At 35.7% G+C, this 22,877-nt stretch overlaps 1 protein-coding gene across 2 annotated transcripts; it reads left to right on the forward strand.

The window, feature by feature from the left end:
- Positions 1-1,559: 1,559 nt before the first annotated feature.
- On the forward strand, positions 1,560-12,441 carry mob3a (MOB kinase activator 3A). 2 transcript variants are annotated; one of them, XM_061738781.1, is made up of 4 exons: positions 1,560-1,776; positions 5,284-5,859; positions 9,609-9,811; positions 11,995-12,441. In XM_061738781.1, exons 2-4 carry the CDS (start codon positions 5,442-5,444, stop codon positions 12,022-12,024), a joined length of 651 nt encoding a protein of 216 aa, XP_061594765.1. In that variant the 5' UTR covers positions 1,560-1,776; positions 5,284-5,441; the 3' UTR covers positions 12,025-12,441. The 2 variants fall into 2 exon arrangements, with proteins under 2 accessions (XP_061594765.1, XP_061594766.1); XM_061738782.1 differs by having other exon boundaries at positions 5,384-5,859.
- The last annotated feature ends 10,436 nt before the right edge of the window (positions 12,442-22,877 follow it).

The raw sequence follows: 22,877 nt of genomic DNA on the forward strand, positions 1-22,877 counted from the left end.
CACTAACTCTTTGCTTCTATTTTTTTGCATTAAAATTGTTCACAGTGTTTGTAGTTAAGTTAAACGTTTTCAGTATATTAAAAGAAAGATAGGTTCAGCTTTTCTCCTCTGGAAGCTACACAGAAACCCTATGTGAATATATAAAAGTATTTCCCTTGAACATTTGTTTTAATCTCGTCCACAAGCCAAAACAAATAAAGCTGATATTTAGGAAACTTTAATTGTTTCTTATGTGATTTTTTTTTTTTAATGTATTTATTTATTTATTTTAGATTTGTGAAACCTAGTTTGTATAGATCATTTCATATTTTCCAAATGCATGGACCACTGATATCACCAACTTACAAAATACATACCTGTATTTTGTATATGCATGGGCTACTGGCATCAGCCACTTTACAACACAAACTTGTATTTTATTTACACATTGCTTTTATTTCACACACATATGTATATACATATCTATATGTATATACAGAACTGTCTCAGAAAATCAGAATATTGTGATAAAGTTCTTTATTTTCTGTAATGCAATTAAAAAAACAAAAATGTCATAATTCTGGATTCATTACAATTCAACTGAAATATTGCAAGCCTTTTATTATTTTAATATTGCTGATTATGGCTTACAGTTTAAGATGAATATTCCCAGAATATTCTAATTTTTTGAGATAGGATATTTGAGTTTTCTTAAGCTGTAAGCCATGATCAGCAATATTAAAATAATAAAAGGCTTGCAATATTTCAGTTGATTTGTAATGAATCCAGAATGTATGACATTTTTGTTTTTGTAATTGCATTACAGAAAATCACAATATTAACATTTTCTGTGACAGTCCTGTATATATACATATGTGTGTGTGTGTGTGTGTGAAATAAAAGCATATATATACATAGGCATGTACATATGTATATATGTGTGTATAAATATATATATATATATATATATATATATATATATATATATATATATATATATATATATATATTTATATATATTTATATATATTTATATATATATATATATAGATAATGTTGTAATAATTGCTCTGGGGTTTATGCTTATGTTTATGTTTATGTTCATGTTCGTGTTCTGGATCTCTGGAAAGCGTCTAGAGACAACGTCTGTTGTATTACATAAAAATGAATATATATATATATATATATATATATATATATATATATATATATATATATATATATATATATATATATATATATATATATATATGTGTGTGTGTGTGTGTGTGTGTGTGTGTATATGTATAATAATATAAAAATATATATTCATGGTTTGTGTGTTCTTGTATTTTATTTACTCATTACTTTTATTTCAATGTTGTAGCTATAGTTATGTACAAAGTACCAACATTTCTGCGGGGACATGCATTAAAGGACAGGTATTGTTTGAAAATGGAAACTATTTTAAAACTGTGTTTGTGTAATGATTGCTTGTAATTAAGTATTTAAAGAATAATAGAGTCATGTATGTGTAATATATCAGTAAGGGTGTCTCTTATTCTGAAAGTCCACACCGGAAGTCTCCGCCGGTGCCTCCAGCTTGACGGTCGATATACTTTTTCGGTGCGCAGGGAGGAGTCAGGCGATACTTTCTTCATTAAAACTGACATGTTTACAGGATTAACAGTAATTTTACAACATGCATTTCTCCGTATACCCATAATGTAGTTCGTGTGCGTCGCTGACGAAAATCCATCGATCGGTTATCAGATAATCTTCATGTAAAAGATCGAAGGAAACAGGAAGGCGGAACAAGTAAGTTGGGGAAAAGTGGCTTTCAACTGAGCGATTTCGTCACCATTTCAACAGCCATCATCGATAAATGATGTCGAATTTAAACCAAGCTCAAATGTAAAAAAAATAAATAAATGTGGATGTTTTAAATTTAGGTGTATTTGCTTTTTGAGCAACAAGTCCATTAGCTTGTGGCGCCGCGAACAAACTTCGTGCAGTTCGTCATGTGCTGCTTAATCTGTGGCTTTGATCCTGGAAAACCAGCTCAAACTGAAACATCTCTGTTATTATGAGAGGGAAGGGTCCCTTAATGTCAGACCAGGGACTAGATCACATAGAAATGCGCTGTTGTGTTGGTATTAGACGCTTTGATTTCGTTAAATTGTCATTTGCGGATTTCACGGTAGAAATGATGTGAAATAGGAAATGACTCACTGAGACTCCATGTTTCATCTTTAATGTGCTGCTATTTCCGCTCAGACATCACCTTTACCTGCTTAGAATATACATAATCATGATCACAATCATGTTTTTAAGGATGAGTTCAATTATAATCAACCCTCTTATTTTATTAATGATTATATATATATATATATATATATATATATATATATATATATATATATATATATTATAGCCTTAATCAGCAATCTTAAAATAATAAAAGGCTTGCAATATTTCAGTTGATTTGTAATGAACCCAGAATGTATAACATTTTTGTTTTTTTTAAATTGCATTACAGAAAATTACGACGGAGTATTAGGGCCAAACTAAGACAAAAAAAAAAGGAAATTACGAGAATAAAGTCATAATAATATGAGAATAAAGTCGTAAAATTACGAGAATAAAGACATAATATTACCAGAATAAAGTCGTAATATTTTGAGAATAAAGTCGTAATATTTTGAGAATAAAGTCGTAACATTACGAGAATAAAGTCGTAACATTACGAGAATAAAGTCGTAATATTAAAAATATATAAATATAACTTCACAAGATGCTCAATATTCCTCATTTTAACACAGGGAGAAGATGCTCTTCCTGTTAGTTCTCATAAATTACTACTTTATTCTCGTAATGTTACGACTTTATTCTCGTAATGTTACGACTTTATTCTCGTAATGTTACGACTTTATTCTCGTAATGTTACGACTTTATTCTCGTAATGTTACGACTTTATTCTCCTAATATTACAACATTATTCTCCTAATATTACAACATTATTCTCGTAATATTATGACGTTATTCTCATAATATTACGACATTATTCTCATAATATTACGACTTTATTCTATTACGACTTTATTCTCGCAACATTATGACTTTATTCTCGTAATTTTACTACTTTATTCTCATTATATTATGACTTTATTCTCGTAATTTCCTATATATTTATTTTGTCTTAGTTTGGCCCTAATACTCCGTCGTAGAAAATAAAGAACTTTATCACAATATTCTAATTTTCTGAGACAGTCCTGTATATATGGGTTAATGACAAATAAGCAGAGGTGGGTAGAGTAGCCAAAAATTGTACTCAAGTAAAAGTACTGTTACTTCAGAATAATATGACTCAAGTACAAGTAAAAAGTAGTCATCCAAATAATTACTTGAGTCAAAGTAAAAAAGTACTTGGTGAAAAAACTACTCAAATACTGAGTAACTGTTGAGTAACGTCTGATACATTTTTTTTAACACAACCATTCAAACAGACAAAAGTACAAAATAATCATCTTCAGGCAAATTAAATCAATAAAATTAATAAAAAATAGCTTAAATAAAATTATCTTAAAGTAAATTCAAGTACTTTAATAAATAATAAAATAATAACAGAATAAAAAAATAAATTAAGCACAAGTAGCACAAAATTTCAAGCCTTTTCTTTTTTAACCAGGCAGAACTAGAACAAGCCCATGAACTCATAGAAACTCTGTGTGTGTTTGAGTCTGTGTATATGTGACAAAACATGCAAAAAATTACAAAAAAAGTACAAAATTTCCCAAAAGGTACTCAAGTAAATGTAACGGAGTAAATGTAACTTGTTACTACCCACCTCTGCAAATAAGGCTTTCAAAAAGGTATTTTAAAAAGTCTGTTCAAAATGGATGTAATGTATATTTTTGAGTCTGGAACAATGTATTTAAACAAGTCTCATTTCTTAAATAACATTTCAAAGTGTTTAAATTCATTTTTTGAATGTATTTTTAACTTCACTGCCCAAAATATATGTATTTTCCTACTATTTATTCTAAGTTAAATCTTTGGCAAGCATCCCTTAGAGTGTCTACAATGCCCGGCAACACATTATTATTTTGTGGTTGTGTTTTGTATCTACAATATTTTAAGATTATTGCATTCCAGTGGCCAGGTATTTAGTATCTTTAGCGTCCAATTTTACATTTAAAGACAGAAAAATAATTATACAACTATACAAATGAATGCATTTAATACAATAGCTATTCACATCATAGTTATCAACCATTTGTTCACTTTAACCTATTATTTATTGGTTTAAATTAATATTTTATAGAAATAATGCACCCGGAGATATATATATATATATATATATTATATATTTGTGTATATACAGTTTCATTCAAGCTTTTATTTTGTATTTTTCCTCATGCTTCTTCGCATTAAATTAAAAGATATTTTCTAATATCAGGATAAGAAGATGTCTAAATGGGTTATATTTCACTTCATTATTGCATTCAACATTAGTCCAGCAACTGTTAACAGATATTTTTATGTATTTAAAGTGTCTCATTCAGTAGGAAATTTGTTGTTAGGAAGTTTATATGTTCATTCATTTAAAAAAGTCAGTTTTTCCAGTTTCTCTTTTCATTTCTTTTTTGTTACTGTCGGGGGTAGTTCATAGTTGTGGCTGTAGATTTGAATATTTAGTAAAACACAACACATCAGAGTTGACAGGAAGAAGGGTTTTCAGTGTGAATGTCTATTATGAGAGGGAAGGGTTCCTCAATGCGGCCCCTTCCCCATTAAGGGACCCTTAATGTGCTGCTATTTCCACTCAGACATCACCTTTACCTGGAATTAGTACACATAATCAATGTAGACTTCATTGTTTTAAGGATGAGTTACATTACAATCGACCCTTAAGTTTCATTCAAGCTTTTATTTAGTATTTTTATTTATGCTTCTTTGCATTAAATTATTAGATGACTCTTATTTTCTGATATCAGGCTAAGAAATTGTCTAAAGGGGTTACATTTCACTACATTATTGCATTCAACATTAGTCCAGCAACTGTTAACAGATATTTTTATGTTTTAAAGTGACTCATTCAGTAGGAAATTTGTTGTTAGGAATTAAAAAAGTCTGTCTTTCCAGCTTCTCTTTTTGTTTTTTTGCTATAGTGGGGGCTAGTTGATAGTAGTGACTGTAGATTTGAATATTTAGTAAAACACAACCCATCAGAGTTGCCAGGAAGAAGGAAGGAAGTTTTCAGTGTGAATGTCTGCTTATTAACCCACTTATGTCCTTTTATTTTTCTCTTTCAATCATATGCAGAATCGCAGAGTCCCGGGCTCGAGTCCTAACATCTAAAGACCTCCACAGCAACAAGTCTGCACAGGTTATTTACACAACCTTTTGACTGTTTCCGTTTCAGAAGTGAATAATTCACCAGAGGCATCCCAACGAATCCTCCACCACCATCACATGCAACCATGTCCCTGGCTCTGAAACAAGTGTTCAACAAAGACAGGACATTCCGGCCCAAGCGCAAGTTCGAGCCTGGAACACAGCGCTTCGAGCTGCACAAGAAAGCCCAGGCGTCGCTGAACGCAGGCCTGGACCTGAAGCAGGCCGTGCAGCTGCCCCACGGCGAGGACCTCAACGACTGGGTGGCCGTCCACGTGGTTGACTTCTTTAACCGCATCAACCTCATCTACGGCACCATCAGTGACTCGTGCACCGATCAGACCTGCCCCGTCATGTCCGGCGGGCCCAAGTACGAATACCGCTGGCAGGACGAGCACAAGTACAAGAGGCCCACCACCCTGCCAGCCCCCAAATACATGAGCCTGCTCATGGACTGGATCGAGGTACAAATCAACAATGAGAATATCTTCCCTACTAATGTCGGTAAGTGTGAAGTTCGTTAGTTAGTTATGAATCTTTATTTCGGCTTGTACACACTTTTTTGCAGAACAAGATGAAAAGGTAAAAAAAAAAACAACATTTCTTTTGCCGAAAAGGTGTAGGCAGAAGCCGTAGCTTATAGTGCCTACTAGGGATGGGTGATATTTTACCGTTCACGATAATCCGTCAATAAAATTCCCCACGGAAAGAAAGAAAGAAAGAAAGAAAGAAAGAAAGAAAGAAAGAAAGAAAGAAAGAAAGAAAGAAAGAAAGAAAGAAAGAAAGAAAGAAAGAAAGAAAGAAAGAAAGAAAGAAAGAAAGAAAGAAAGAAAGAAAGAAAGAAAGAAAGAAAGGACTATCGTTATTGGGATGAAAGAAAGAAAGAAAGAAAGAAAGAAAGAAAGAAAGAAAGAAAGAAAGAAAGAAAGAAAGAAAGAAAGAAAGAAAGAAAGAAAGAAAGAAAGAAAGAAAGAAAGAAAGAAAGAAAGAAAGAAAACGACTATCGTTATTGGGATAAATGCAAGAAAGAAAGAAAGAAAGAAAGAAAGAAAGAAACGACTATCGTTATTGGGATGAAAGAAAGAAAGAAAGACAGAAAGAAAGAAAGAAAGAAAGAAAGAAACGACTATCGTTATTGGGATGAAAGAAAGAAAGAAAGAAAGAAAGAAAGAAAGAAAGAAACGACTATCGTTATTGGGATGAAAGAAAGAAAGAAAGAAACGACTATCGTTATTGGGATGAAAGAAAGAAAGAAAGAAAGAAAGAAAGAAAGAAAGAAAGAAAGAAAGAAAGAAACGACTATCGTTATTGGGATGAAAGAAAGAAAGAAAGAAACGACTATCGTTATTGGGATGAAAGAAAGAAAGAAAGAAACGACTATCGTTATTGGGATGAAAGAAAGAAAGAAAGAAAGAAAGAAAGAAAGAAAGAAAGAAAGAAAGAAAGAAAGAAACGACTATCGTTATTGGGATGAAAGAAAGAAAGAAAGAAAGAAAGAAAGAAAGAAAGAAAGAAAGAAAGAAAGAAAGAAAGAAAGAAAGAAAGAAAGAAAACGACTATCGTTATTGGGATAAATGTCAGAAATTATCGTGATAAATTTTTTTGTCCATACCGCCCATCCCTAGTGCCTACCCTTTTTTCTTATGATCAGCATAAATATGAGACATTAACTTTACTCCGTGGAAACAAACAATACATAAAGAAGACAAAAATAAGTAAGAAAAAAATATAAAACATTCTAGAATGTTTTAGATAGTATACTTTATAATTAGTGTTTTATATTTATTTACAGTATTTTCTTTAAACATTTCCTTAAACTTGAAGATAGAACTACACATTTTTAGGTTGTTATTACAACTATTCCAAATTTCTGTAGCCTTAACTGATGTACATCTCTTTTTAATATTAGTTCTTGCTGTAGTCTTCTCAAACATGAGTTTCCCCCTCAGGTCATAGCGGGTTTCTTTTATCTGGAACAGGTCCTGAATGTAGTTTGGTTTTTTCTGCTGGGCTTTAAAGGCAAATAAAACAGTTTTCTGCTCTACTATATCATGGAATTTTAAAGTATTATATTTAAAATTCCATGATATAGTAGAGCAGAAAACTTTTTTATTTGCCTTTAAATCCTCAGCCGTAGATAGCTTTTGCTTTTCTGTGTTTTCCCTTTTTTTTCCCCACCCCAAGGCCAGGTGACGGCACATTCTTCCTGGAAAGGATTCTCAGAGATCAGTTACCGTAGATCCATCTAAGTCATGTTGTGTGTTTGAAAGCCGCCGCCCATTCATAGTCAAATGACCGCAGACTAGAAAGTAAGGATGTTACTCGACAGGTAACCCACAAGTTAAAAATAAATCCTGTTTCCTCGTAGTATGTTAATCTGTCAGTTATTATCTCCCTCGAAGAGTATTTTGTCTTTATCAATGCCACTTATTATTGTATTTTAATATAAATTGTAGAAGCTACAGGATATGTCAGCTCACATCCATGTCCTCCTGCGCCGTCGTGCTGCTCCTCGTCTCTTCTGTTTGTTATTAAACAGAACTTTATTTGGACGATTAAGATACTGCAGCGAGGCTACGTCCTCGTTCCCAGAAGTCGCAGCATGTGAGCCAGTCTGGGGGAAAAAGTCTTTCACACAAAGTAATATGTCAGTGTTCAAAAAGTAAAGGGGGAGGGGGAGGGGCTGAAATGTGAATAAGCCGTGTGGTCTAAGAGGCCCAAGTATTAACGTTGTGTGGGAATAATAATTTACAAATGATTTATAAATGGGCAGTATTCTTTGTTTTAAGCATCGTTGTTTATTTGAGTAATCTTTATCCATTAGCAGGTGTTGGTCTAAGGCAGGGGTCGGCAACCCGCGGCTCTAGAGCCGCATGGGGCTCTTTAGCGCCGCCCTAGTGGCTCCTGGAGCTTTTTCAAAAATGTTTGACCTTTTATTTCCTTTTTTTCTTCTTTTTATTTCCTCTTTTCTTCTTTTTATTTCCTCTTTTCTTCTTTTTATTTCCCCTTTTCTTCTTTTTATTTCCCCTTTTCTTCTTTTTATTTCCCTTTTTCTTCTTTTTATTTCCCTTTTTCTTCTTTTTATTTCCCTTTTTCTTCTTTTTTTCCCCCTTTTTTCTTCCTTTTATTTCCCTTTTTCTTCTTTTTCCCCCCCTTTTTTCTTCCTTTTTTTTCCCCTTTTTCCCTTCTTTTTTTCCCCCTTTTTCCCTTCTTTTTTTTCCCTTTTTTCCCTTCTTTTTTTTTCCCTTTTTTCCCTTCTTTTTTTCCCCTTTTTTCCCTTCTTTTTTTTCCCCTTTTTTCCCTTCTTTTTTTCCTTTTTTCCCTTCTTTTTTTCTCTTTTTTCCCTTCTTTTTTTCTCTTTTTTCTTCCTTTTTCCTGTCCTTTTTAATCTCGACATTTCGACTTTTTTCTCGAGGTGCATAATGAAAAATAAAATCTTCCTCCGCTTTCCTTCATTCTAAGGCTTATACAAGACTTTTCATTTTTTGCGGCTCCAGACATATTTGTTTTTTGTGTTTTTGGTCCAATATGGCTCTTTCAACATTTTGGGTTGCCGACCCCTGGTCTAAGGTGATGCAAATCAAATATAGTGAATATTTAAAAAAATAAAATAAACATATTAAGCGAGATGCAAAAAAGATTCTGCTAGATGAAGATGTCAGAAATGTGAATCCTCAGTTTCTCAAAACATGCAAGGCCACATTACTGAAACATTACAAACTGCTAAACTGGTGTGGAGGCATTCTTGGTTTGATATTATCTGTGTCTGTCTGTCTGCCTGTGTGTGTGTGTGAGTGTGTGTGTGTGTGTGTGTGTAGTGTGGATCAGCCACTGACTTAACAGACACATCCAAGCGGTGGATTAAAAATTAGGTCACACCATGCCCACTGCACAATGAATACGGATAACCTCTGACGTGCTCCTCCTCCAGAACAGATTCCTGAACATTGTTGAATAAGTGGAAGCAAAATAAAGCACAAAGGCGCCGGGTGAGGGACGGCCGGATGAGGGACGTCCCGGTGAGGGATGAGGGTACTCCTACAGGCCAAGGCCTGTCAGTTTTCCGTCTACCTCTTTTACCCAGCTGGTGTCCAATCTGAGGGGTTAAGATTAACAGAGAAAAGTTGACCTCACTTTCCATTTAAAAACATTAGTTTACGTCTGTTGTTGTTTTTAATCTCTTGGTCTGTGATTAAAGCGGTGAAGGAGTGTCATGGCCTGACTACAGTGCTCTCCATCTGCTTCACTTGCAGGTACGCCCTTCCCTAAGAGCTTCATGCAGGTGGCTAAGAAGATTTTGTCACGTCTGTTCCGGGTTTTTGTCCACGTCTACATCCACCACTTTGACCGTGTGAGCCAGATGGGGGCCGAGGCTCACGTCAACACCTGCTACAAGCATTTCTATTACTTTGTCATCGAGTTCAACCTCATGGACCACAAAGAGCTGGAGCCTCTGGTGAGTCAAACGGGGGACAGCATCCAAACTGAATATAAGGGGACAATAATTCTTAATAGAAAAAAACATATATATGTATGTATGTATATATATATATATATATATATATATATATATAAAACATTGTATAATTATTAATAATAATAATTTATTTATGAAATATTTTATATATATATATATATATATATATATATATATATATATATATATTTATTTATTTATAAAACATTTATTTATATATATTTTAATTATATAAATAAAGTGTAAAAATAAAAATGGACATTTTCCCAAGTTGATTGATTTATGATTTACACTTTTACAAAAATTTTATATTTTTTTTTTATTTATTTTTTTTTTCAAATCTAACCATATAATAATTCCTGTTAGCATTTACTGTATTAATATTATTGGAAATTTAAAGGATAAAATTAACTAAAACCAAGGTCTTATACAGGACTGTCTCAGAAAATTAGAATATTGTGATTTTCTGTAATCCAATTACAAAAACAAAAATGTCATACATTCTGGATTCATTACAAATCAACTGAAATATTGCAAGCCTTTTATTATTTTAATATTCCTGATCATGGTTTACAGCTTAAGAAAACTCAAATATCCTATCTCAAAAAATTAGAATATTCTGGGAATCTTAATCTTAAACTGTAAACCATAATCAGCAATATTAAAATAATAAAAGGCTTGCAATATTTCAGTTGATTTGTAATTAATCCAGAATGTTTGACATTTGTTTTTTTGAATTGCATTACAGAAAATAAAGAACTTTATCACAATATTATAATTTTCTGAGACAATCCTGTATATCCTGTAGGGGGCATCCTAATAGTATTTCTCATAAAATAAAAATAAAAAACACTATCAGCGCCTCTAGTGGTCAAACTGCGTAAGGGCAAGGGTAGGCACACATTTCCTTAGTGTTTATGTACTTTTAATATACTTTTACTCACTGACTTATTGTGGCTATTTTTATATTCTTGTACTTGTTAACTCACAAAAACAAACTTAGGTTGCTGATAAGCTCATAAGAAGTATCGGCACATGTGTTGTGTCCTGTTTAGATGATAAATCAGCCTGAATCACGACAAAATTAAGCTGCTTTCGGAGTTTGTTTATTCACGCAAGACTTTCCACATAAATGCCACGAGGAGCCTTGCAAAACACGCAAATTGATTAATATACATGTTTGTTTCCAAAGCAAATTCTAAGGAAGTTTCAACAGACAAGTAGTTCAGTCAACACAATCATGTTTTTCTTGAGTTAATTTTCTCCTGAAGCGTTAAACATCTGCCTTGCTGAGTTTAACCCCGAGTGACAGTGTTTCCGTGGAGTCGGCTGTCGGCGACCCCCTCCTCCCTCTGAGCGACACGTTTGATGGAGCATGTTTAGGGGCCGTGTGCATGTTTGACATTTCTCAGATCTTAAAGTAGATCTCTGAGATCGAATGCTTCAACTGGAAACTGTTTCGACCTTTTCTTTGACCCATTTTCTGTTTTTATCCTGCATTTTCTTGTCACGTGAAAGCAGTAGCTTTGTGATCGTCTCTGCTTCCTCGACAACAACGGTTTCACATGGTTTAAGCTCCTCAGAGTTGCCCCCCTCCGTGTTGAAAGCAGTTTAAAAAACGGTGTATATTGTAGCTTAGGCTGACGTCATCAAATTATACTTCACAAAACCATTTTGAAAAAAGAAAATGCTCATAATTTTCCCTCAAGAGTAAACTTGCTACGATATAACTGCAAACATTCAGTCTCCGAGATTAAACCCGGCTGAAAAACCACAAAAGGGGGCTCAGTGTGTTGAGCGGGCGCCATTTACAGACTATCGCCCTTGTGCAGGCAGCACAGGTTCGAGTCTCAGCCTGTCGCTCTCTGCTGCGTCTTCCCCCATCTCTCTCGACCCGTTTCCTGTCTAACTACTTTCTTTTTCTTTTTTCATAAACCTACTTTCAATAAAGGCCACAAAATCTTTAAAAAAAAAAGGAAAAACAACAAAATGAACTGGAAAAGTTCAGGAATGACACCATAAAAAAAATCCCCTTTTCTTTAAAAATACATTATTCTATTGTTTAAAATAAAACCACATTTATGAGTTTGTACTTTCAAGGAATGTGAAAGTTATGTAAATACGGATCTTGTTCACTCACATGTGGTTTGCGTCTCCTGCAGAAAGAGATGACGGCTCGGATGTGCCACTGAAGAACCCGCGGACGCAGCGAACAAACACATCCGTCCACCTGGAAGTCTGACTCGGAGAGCGGAAAGAACGGAGCAGAAAAGAAACAAATTCAGAGTCTATTTTTTATATTTAAGTACTGTAATCTATTTTAGCCACATTGTAGGTTTTAACAAAGAACCTCGTCGTGTGAGGCGTTCTGTTCCTTTTAAAAGAAAGAGAGGAGAGAAAAAAAAAAGATTTTTCAGACATCCTATCTGAGCACAGTATTAAGAGATGTATGTTTGTGTCGGTGTTTTTCTATTTTATTTGAATCTCAATCATTCCAGGATACTATTTTCTGTCTCTTTTGTTTTGAAATGATCTAAAAAAAGTATGTTTTCTAACTGTATGTCTTAAATCATAGTGTTGTTACATTAAAGTGATTCTCTACTATACAAGTTTGAAGTGTTTAAATTAACACTTTACTTATCCACAAGGGGCAACTTTACCTGTTTGAGGCTGATTGAAATACAACTTCATCTTGTGAAATCTTCTTTTTCTTAGGTAAAACACTGGCTGTATTACGTTAGGCTAGATGACATCATCTCAAAACAGCAGGTAGGGTTGCCACCCGTCCCGTAAAATACGGAATTGTCCTTTATTTGAGAAAAAAATGTTGCGTCCCGTATTGAACTAATACGGGACACGATTTTACACCATATTCTAGTTGAATTATTGAAATAAATGAACCTTTACACCATATTCTAGTTGAATTATTGAAATAAATTAACTTTTACACCATATTCTAGTTGAATTATTGAAATAAGTTAACTTTTACACCATATTCTAGTTGAATTATTGAAATAAATTAACTTTTACACCATATTCTAGTTGAATTATTGAAATAAATTAACTTTTACACCATATTCTAGTTGAATTATTGAAATGAGTTAACTTTTACACCATATTCTAGTTGAATTATTGAAATAAATTAACTTTTACACCATATTCTAGTTGAATTATTGAAATAAGTTAACTTTTACACCATATTCTAGTTGAATTATTGAAATAAATTCACTTTTACACCATATTCTTCACCTGTAGGCTATATTATACATCTGGGCTGATGTGGACATACACAGCATAGGAGGATATTTCAGTTGCTACATGGTTGTCTGTCTGTACAGTCATGCAAGTTCAATGCTATTAAAGCACTTTAAACTTTAAATTAAAGTATTTAGTTTTTTCATATAAAATAAACACATTTTAATTCAGTTTAGAAGTTTTGGGGCTTTTTTTTTGGCTCCTGCGCTGCTGAAATCAGGGCGTCCCTTATTTCTATTTCTGAAAGGTGGCAACCCTAACAGCAGGTGGAGTAAATACAGTAAAATTCTGCTGCTGTCACAGGCGTCAAAGCCGTGTTATGTTACTCTCTGGGCCTCCAGCCACCCGGCAGCTTCTCAGGTGTCAAAGCTGCAGGTGTTTGTTGCAGATGAAGGTCACGTGAAGCAAAACTTCACACAGCAACGTGCTGGAAAGGCCACCTTCCTCAAACAGCCACCAGGTGGCGTCAGACACCAGACCCTGCCTGCGTGGAGGAACCTGGTTAACCTGCAGCTACTGCTGCAGCTCTTACGAAACCTGCCCACTGTGCCGCCCGCTGGAGTCGTGAAGAGCTGGCCTGGTTTGGGCTGAGCAGCTTATGTAAGAAACAGGCCAGACTGTACTGTGATGAACACAGAGGGAGATTTGTTTGAATGTTTGGGTCAACGACAATCCTGAACGTGTTCCAGGAGATCACGGTGTGGGTTTAGTGGCACTTACCAGTCTAATGGACCGTGTTAATAATGACATACAACCTTGAAAGCATTGGAACCTGACACAACCCAATTAATAAGTAATGTGTCTAAATAGGACTAATGCAGAATAACATTTTCTCTACAATGCCTGAAAGTTACATTCGGGGGTTAAATCGATGTGTTCGTGATCTTCCATAACAAAATGAGCATATAGATGATACTTTGACATTCGCCACCCACCTGAACACTTTTGCAGACGAACATCTCCCACAACAGTACTTCATCTGCAGTAGCATCCTTCTCTGCAGGACATCAGTGGGAGGTGTAAGGACTGAACGGAGAGCTTCACCTCCAGATTCAGCAAATACCACATCGAGATCTGACATATAAGATAGCTGCACACGTTCGTTTGTTCGTTTTTATTTATTTCGAACACGTATTAAAAAAAAGATAAGAGAAACAAATGAAGGTGGGCATTCCACCACATAAAGAAAAAAAAAACATCAAAAAACATATTTCAGTTACATGTTCGAAAAGGAGTGGGAGGAAGTATAAACGTATTTAATCCCACCCCCTTTCCACAACTAAACATAAATTATATGCCTGTATTTACGTTTTATACTATACACTAATTTGTATTAATAAATATATATCATTTTTACAAAAATAAACTGTTTAATACCAAATGTAAGCTCTATCATAAATATAATATACAGTAACTATGATATAAATATAATATGACTATGATATAAATATAATACGTATATCTATACAAACATACAAAGACAACATGACGAAATAGCAGAACACACACAGCTGCTGATCTTTAAACAGTCTTCACTTTTATACCTCAAATAAACTATGTCCTTATAGTTCTTCTTAAATTGTTTTATGTTTGTACATTGTTTTAACTCCAAATTCAAATCATTCCACAGTTTGATTCCACAAACTGATACACAAAAACTTCTTTTTGTTGTACGCACAAATAAAGATTTGAAGTTTAGGTTTCCCCTTAAATTATAACCCCCTTCCCTCCCAATAAATAATTTCTGAATGTTATCCGGTAGCAAATTATTTTTTGCTTTAAACATTTCTTGTGTAATCGTGTTGCTGGTCACCATGGAGTCATTCAGAATAGAAATTAAGTATATCTACATATTAGTGATAGGTATCTACAGTTTGGTGAATAGGATCAAATATCTAATTCACATTACTAGAAGGAAAAAGATTAGAAGTGTGGAATAGGTGAGAGAAGATGGAGCGGAGGGGGGGGTGTATTGCACAAGGTATGTGTGTGAAAGATAAAGTGCTGCAGTGTTGCACATCTGCTGGTATTTGTGGGAACAGAGGCCGATGACTCCTCCCTCACAACCCAGGGAGCCAAGAAATGATCGATCACTAACCTCCTGGTGAACTACATCCTCCTCCTCATCCGTGGACCGATGGTCCGATATGTTTAGGAGGCAAAAAGAGGTCAACTTCCCTGGTAATAGCAGTCATAATGTCATATCTCAACAAATGTTTACTAGTATGGCCTAATTTATGGCCTGATTAAAGCAGGCAAAATTATACACGTTTTATCCTTCACGTGTTGGTGATGAGCAGTTTATTGGATGACGTTACAGTATTTAAACTGGTAATTGATGCCTTCGGTCTTCTGCATGTTATGTTACAGTGAAGCAATTATTCTCAAAAGCTGAAAACTGAAACCACACCGTGAAAGATAATTGGGTGTAATCAGTGGCGTCAATTCAGTGGAAGCTAAGGTACAGCAAGGTAACGAGTCACAGAACTTACCGGTAACTAGAGTATCAATCAACACGTCCAGCAAATACTCATCACAGAAGTCTGCTATGTAGCTTATCTGTGTGGTCAAGAAAATTTGAACTTTTTCAAATGCAGTCTCGCTCACTGCAAAAACTCAAAATCTTACCAGGAATATTTGTCTTATTTCTAGTTAAAATGTCTCATTTTTAGTCAAAACATCTCATTACACTTAAAACAAGAGTCATTACCAGAAAAATAACTTATTTGACCGTTTTCAAGTAAATTTTCACTTGAAATAAGTAGAAAAATCTGTCAGTGGAACAGGATTTATCTTCTCATTACAAGCAAAACAATCTTGTTCCACTGGCAGATTTTTCTACTTATTTTAAGTGAAAATCTACTTGAAACAGGTGAAAATGGTTGTTTTTGAGTCTTGTCTTAAATGTAATGAGATTTTTTTTTGCTAAAAATTAGACAATTTAACTAGAAATAAGACAAATATTCTTGTTAAGATTTTGAGTTTTTGCAGTGTATAATAACTAGTGAAATCGATCATGTTGTTCTGATTTGCATTTGTAGTTATTCTATATGTATTAAGTAATAGAATAATCAATACAAATAGACAGAGTAATTCCATAAATGTATTTAAAAAAAACCAAACATTTACATTTAACCCTTGAAGCCAAGGTGTGGCGGCTGCCGTACCTTGCCATAACCAATTGACGCCCCTGGGTGTAATATTTATAATTTGAGTTTTTAAAATGTAACTGCGGCTGCCACTGAAAGGTACCTGGAAATGAAGTTCAATTTGATAAAGTAGATCTAAGCCGAAGGGCTTAATAACCGTTGCCGGGCTGTAAGAGAGTTCCTGGTTCAACTCCTGAGGGCTCACGTGTATCTTAGGCTGATTAGTGCTTCTTAATTGCCCGTATAAGGCAATGTGAGAATATGTGGTGGTATATGTTTGTATTTAATAAAGTACAGGTACAAACAAAAGCTTAGATATGTAGATAAAGGTAATCAATTACCACCACTTGTAGGCTATTATATACTATAATCCTATATTCAGAGTTCTAATCAAGTAAAAAAATATGAAGGTCAGCAACGTGTACTACAAATAAATCAAGTGAAGGCACGTGTTCTGTCGAAGCGGGTGTTTATTCATTCATTTCATCTTATCTACTTTCTGGATTTTATTTTATTTTATTTAGCCTTTATCTATCAAGGAAATGTCTCATTGAGATACAAGATTTCCTTTTCCATGGAGTCCAGGTCAGATAAAAAGACATGTGTAAAGATATTTGACTGGTATTTAGTTGGAATGAAAAAAAACCCAACACAAAGCAAACAATTAAAGCCTCAAAGAAGTTTAAATGAGGGGATCTCTCTTTGATGGAAGCACTTTATGGGCCTCTGGACACACGGTTAGACAAATGGGTTGTTTTAAACTATTTCCCGTGTTGTATAATGATCCTAAAATCAGCCTGAAAAAATATCCGGTGGCTTTAACCATGAAATAAGTGTAAAAGGAGGACTGAGTGTCTTCAAGTCATTTCAAGCTGTATCATTCTCGGTAAGCGGTTTTCGGCGAGGGCTAAATGTGAAATTGTGACCACTGCATGCCCCTTGTTAGCAGTCATCCTGGTGACCGACCGCTTGCATGTGCGGATGGTGATGTGGAAGTAGGAGGCGTGCTCCCACTGGGACATCCCCTGTTCAAAAATAACTAATCACCCACTGACTCTGGATCTGAGAGGAGCTGGAAATGTGGACATTTTTAAACGTAGACTAAAAACTCATCTCTTTGGTCTGGCTTTTATGTAGCATCACATTTTATAGTTTTAGTTTTATTCCGTTTACATTTTTTTAAAGGTATCTGTTTTATTTATTTATCTATCTCTTATAATGTTTTTATTATTTTTATTGTTGTGGACTGATTCTTTTTTTTTTTTTAGCCTTAATCCTTGAACCTTTATCTTTTTATAAATTTTATATATTTTATATTGTATGTCAGGGTGCATTGGTCTCCCAGTTTTTATCTTTTTGGTCTCCCAGTTTTTATTTGTTTATTATGCTTATTTTTCAATCAAAATGTCAAAGCACCTTGTATTTCATGTACTTGGACGAAAGGTGCTATATAAATAAAATTTGATTGATTGATTGACTTCTAGGGTACGTCTCATCTGTAACCCCAGTCATGCCAGTGCTATGCATCAAACTGTATTTCTATACCTTTTATTATTTCCATTTTCACCCCCTTCGTCGGTGTGTGTTTTGACATGTTCAAGTCCATTTTAAGAATAAAGAAAGAAACCATGATGTAAGAATGTGGTCCATTAACATCAGCCGCTGGAATGACCTCATTGCTTTCTGCAACCTGATCCTCTTACGGGATGGTCTCTCCTCTTCCTCTCTCCCCTGACAGCGACTTCCTCTGGCAGCGAGCGTTCATGCTTGTTACGTGTGAGATGAGCTGCATGGAGCCCGCCTTTTGCTCTTCCCTCCCCCTTCCCTCTTCATGTTTTTCTCAGCTGGAATGTACCAGACACCCTCAAAAGGGGGGGCTGTGCAGTTACACGATGTGAAGGGAAGCATTGGCAGGAGGAAAAGAACAAGGGAGGAATGTCTGGATGCAGCCAATCGCACCGCAGCTTTGTATGACTGCCGAAGAGCAAGGGTCTCTGGGGCTCGTCCCCATAGTACAGTGTGATTATTTACACAGAGAGAAAAAAGCTATGGCAGATAACGTGACTCAGCACATGGTGGAGGGCGGACACACCCTTAACGGTTTCGTTGGGCCCGGGTCAAATGCCTCACTGTGGTGCGATGTGTGCAGATTAAGATGGTTGTAATTTTAGATCCGTCGGATGATGGATCATCTAAACCCAGGATGGGTTTTAACATCAAAATGGGAAAACGTGCCCTCTGTAGACTGACTAAGGGGCCTCGCTGTATTTGATCACGTTGTAATAAGAATAAAGGGCAAGACACAAGACAAACAGCAAGAAGTTTGAACAAAACAAATGTGATTGCGACACATTTTGCAACCCTGCGTCACAGGGGGTTTTGGAGTCTTATCTGTCACATCAGCGATCCCGTCGGCCGCCTCATGCCTGTAGAGCCCGAAGGCCGTTCATTCCTATGCAGAGGTTATGTTTATCCGTCATAAACTTGTGTCATGAGTCATTTATTAAGGAGCTGTTGCTCTGAGCGAGGGCAAGCAAGCGCTGTGCTTCTCTGCTGCTTTCCAGCTTGAGGAAAGTGTTGCAACAGCCTCCGACTGCTGTTCCAGAGCAGCGCGCTGACCTCCCCGGCCTTTGACAGCGTTATTTCTGCGTCCCTGATGTGGATTTCATGAATGTAGGCGTGAATTTCATGAATGCGAGTACGAATGCTAGGAGTCCTTTCACCTGAATATGCATGTGATTGCAGGGTTGCATGCAGAAATGTGTTTTGCAGCAAATCCCCCACGTCCAGAGACACTTGGCCCACATGAGGTACTTTCAGGAAAAGAAAACATTAATCTTCTAATCTGAGAAGAAGTTATGTGCTTTTCATGCATTTCCTTTGAGTCCCGGAGAACTTATGGCTTTTCATTTTAATCTACTTCTCAGATACTTGAATATTATCTGTCAACAACATCGCAGTGTTGTGCGTTTGTTGCCTGGCAACAAGTGAAAAGTGTGAAATGAAAATGTACCCGCTGCATAAAGGATTTTGTACGTTTCTGTCCGGATTAAGACTTGCATGTGTAACATTCTAAAAACAAGTAAATAAAAACTTCAGGCCCCCTTTAAAAGTGTAAAGGGCTGACGGCCTCGCGTCAAATCAGTGTTAGGTTTCAAAAAACATATTTACCCACATGAGTAAATACATTTTTAAATAATATGAATTTCCTTGCCACTGTTTGGCTTAAGGTTTTTCTCCCACTAGGGGAGTTTTTTTACCTGCCAGTGTTTATGTAATAATGTTCTGGGTCTCTGGCTAGAGACAGCTTCTGTTGTAATAGCCGCTATATAAATAAAACTGAATTGCATTGAATGTATTTCCAGTATTCACCACCCAGACACTGCAGGATTGTAGGTCACATTATGAACACAACAGACACACCTTCATCATATCCCCTTTCAGACTGGAATAACCTCCGGAGAGGAGGGGACCCCTCCTCTAAATGCATTTCCAATCAGGTTGTGGTCTGGACGTGTTCCTGTGTGGAGCCATCCCTCCTTCGTTTGACCTGCAGTAACTCGGACCCGCCCCCTGGCACTTCCAAGTGCGATCTTGTTTTCCTGCTAAAAGCCTCGACTACACTATGTGCTCTTGGCTGCAGCGAGCAGGCCGAACGCTTGCGTAATGTTTGCTACCAGCAGGTTTATGTTTGAGGGGCAGAAGGTGAGCGGAGGGAAAGACATCCCTTCAGTCACAAGACTGTTGATGACTTAAAAACAAGCCTTACAAGGTTTTAAGTAAAGACAAACGCTTTCAAATGATGCATGGACGCTACACAGAAAAGGAAAGAGGAATATTTCCACTTTTAAGGAACATAGGGAGTCACAGACGGACCTTGGATAAAGCCTTTAGACTGCTTTGCAGCCAGTGCTTCAAATGTTAGCAATTCAAAATATATTAAATCATGCATAACTTAATATACATTAAAATAATACATGCAAACAAACAATATATATGAGAAGAGTCTTTCTTCTGTCCCCATGTCACGATACTTGATCTCCAGAAATATATGAGCACGTGTGTTTTCCAATAATGCCGTGGCATCTCACAATTACCAGATGGGAGATCACGTTGGGGCGAATCCACAACATCAGGGTTCTTGGATTTCTTTAATTATCACAAACATGAAACAATGCCCCCATCTGCAAATCAGGCGTCCTGGTAGGCTTGTTTGCGTCATCGTACTTCACTCGGGGAACTGCCTTGCTCACACGGCCCCCCGTCACCTCCTGTGACTCCCGTATTATTGTACATCACGTTCATCTGCCGAGACGCTAAATAAAGTCTGAACTTCTTGCTCAACTGCATGCATTCGATGCCGGTCCTGATAGCTGACTTTGCAAAACAAATGATATATTATTAAATTAAACACAGACATATGCAGGTTTGATTTCACATCACATGCTCTATTAACTGAGACATATCATTACAGATCAAGTAAAAAAATAATGTTAAATAACTAAATTAACTTTTTTAGTGGTTGAGAGAGCAAATATTTGAGGTTCTGAAGTCACTACCTGTTACACACACACAAAGTACTGTAGCTCCATGTCACTATGTTTGGGTCTGACTCAGTCTGAAAATATGTCATTCAGTAAGCAGTCCAGATTTGTTTGACATCATGATACTAACTCAAAATAGAATAATACAGGCTCCCCATCTTTATTCCCACCTATGATTTCCAGCCAATAATGTTTATAATCAAGTTAACTGAAGAAATAATTCTAGAAGAATGATTGACTTATTTCTTTAGTTAACTTGATTATGAACATAATTGGTAGTTAAATTGATTCTACAAGTCAATTACTCTAGAATCTAGAGTAATTAGCTTGCTTAATCAGTTGCCATGACTACCACTGTTTAGTGAAGAGCAGCTGATAAAAAACAGCGAATTACCTGAATAACACCAGATTGAAACAACTTGAGGAGGACACAACTGGGAGGCAGAGCAGGAGAAAAATGAACAAGAAAGAAGAGGTTTAATCATTTTTTTTCTCCTTGATCATCACTGGGTTGCGTTTGAGATTCCTCACAAGTAAAATTATGGAAACAGAGAAACAACTCAAGCATTATGTCTTCCAAGACATGGCTGAAGGACCATGCTCTGGACTCATCTCTTTACACGGATTGTGGATGGTGAAAGCAGACGTAAGACTAACCAGACCAGCAGAAGCGGTGCAGGGATCAGCATCTGCAGAGTCCTCCAGTGCTTGTCAACAACAGTGAAATCATGGACAGGTAACTATGAAGGAGCACCTCTGCACCCCAGATGATGAACCGTCGACAGGCGATCTGCAGAGGGAGTTCACCGGTCCTGATGGTACATAAGTCATCATCCACATAGCTGCTGACAGACAACAAACTCAGCACTTTGTTATATAAGTTTCTCCCCATGCTTCCAATTCTTCAACAGTTTTTCCACTGATGTTTATTTCCCTGTGCAATTTCCCCCTGCAGCAACATAGTGTCCCCCTTTGGGGATTAATAGGGCATCATTCACTTCACTTCTTTTATGTTTGTCCCGGTCATGAGTTAGAATGCCGTTTCCTAACTTTGTTATTGGATGGATAGTCAGCAGGCACTAATGTTTTTTCTCAGTTAAGTGAATTTTTATTAGTGTGGCGTGTGGTATCAGTTTACTGTGTGTGCTAGTGTGAGCTCTTGGACTAAGTACTGTAGGATTTTTTTTACCACATAAGCTAAAATGTGCTTGAAAGGGTTAATATTAGAGAGGATACATGTCAAATAATGTCAAAAAGGCACCACCAGCAGGACTCTTATCACAGAAAACTAGTTATTATTAGGTGTGGGTATTGGGAAGGACCTCACGATACGCATCACGATACTTGAGCCACGATACGATACACATTGCGATATCCCGATTATGCGATATCCCGATTATTATATTCTACATAGTTCACCGAAAAATTTAAAAATGCATTACACATCTTAAAATCCAAGTTGTATATATGTACATCAGATGATAGTGATGGATCTTAAAATCCGAGTTGCACGTTCATCAGATTATAGTGACAATTCATGGGACAAACTGAGTCAAAACAATGTTTTATTATAACTATACAAGCTAAAGTTACAACATATTTGTATATGTTTTTCATATTATTTACATCATATAAAATTAACATTAAATTTATTATGAGGTTGCTTTAATTATGTGGCAAATGATAATAAACACAAGAAAGATGGTACTAAAACCAAGGACAGGCACAGTGATCAGTCAGTATAGATATAAATCCATAAATAAATAAACCTCTGTCCATTATTTTTCATTTTTTAAGGGACAGGCAATTGTGCTATATAAAAAATAAATTATAAAATGAAATAAAACGTGAAATAAAACCTGAGCTCAGTGCAGGGCCCTCCCAGGGTTGGTAGAGAGTGGCAATGCCCAGGACTGTCACTTAGGTAGGAGCACTGGGTGATATAATGGGAAAAAAATCGGGGATAAAAAATATTCAAAAAAAAATAAATAAAAAAAAATCGATATTCAAATTTTGAATATCGATACTGAATCAGCTGGAAAAGTATCGCGATATATTGCCATATCGATATTTTTGCCCACCCCTAGTTATTATTAT

This window comes from Cololabis saira, chromosome 13, assembly GCF_033807715.1.
Source record: "Cololabis saira isolate AMF1-May2022 chromosome 13, fColSai1.1, whole genome shotgun sequence".
In the NCBI taxonomy this organism is placed as follows: Eukaryota; Metazoa; Chordata; class Actinopteri; order Beloniformes; family Belonidae; genus Cololabis; species Cololabis saira.

What these genes read in the sequence shown, in the direction of transcription:
- mob3a (XM_061738781.1), top strand. Translation starts at nt 5,442, where the DNA reads ATGTCCCTGGCTCTGAAACAAGTGTTCAACAAAGACAGGACATTCCGG. An exon ending in TATCTTCCCTACTAATGTCG is followed by an intron (nt 5,860 to 9,608) that starts GTAAGTGTGAAG and finishes CTTCACTTGCAG; the next exon opens with GTACGCCCTTCCCTAAGAGC. An exon ending in ACAAAGAGCTGGAGCCTCTG is followed by an intron (nt 9,812 to 11,994) that starts GTGAGTCAAACG and finishes CGTCTCCTGCAG; the next exon opens with AAAGAGATGACGGCTCGGAT.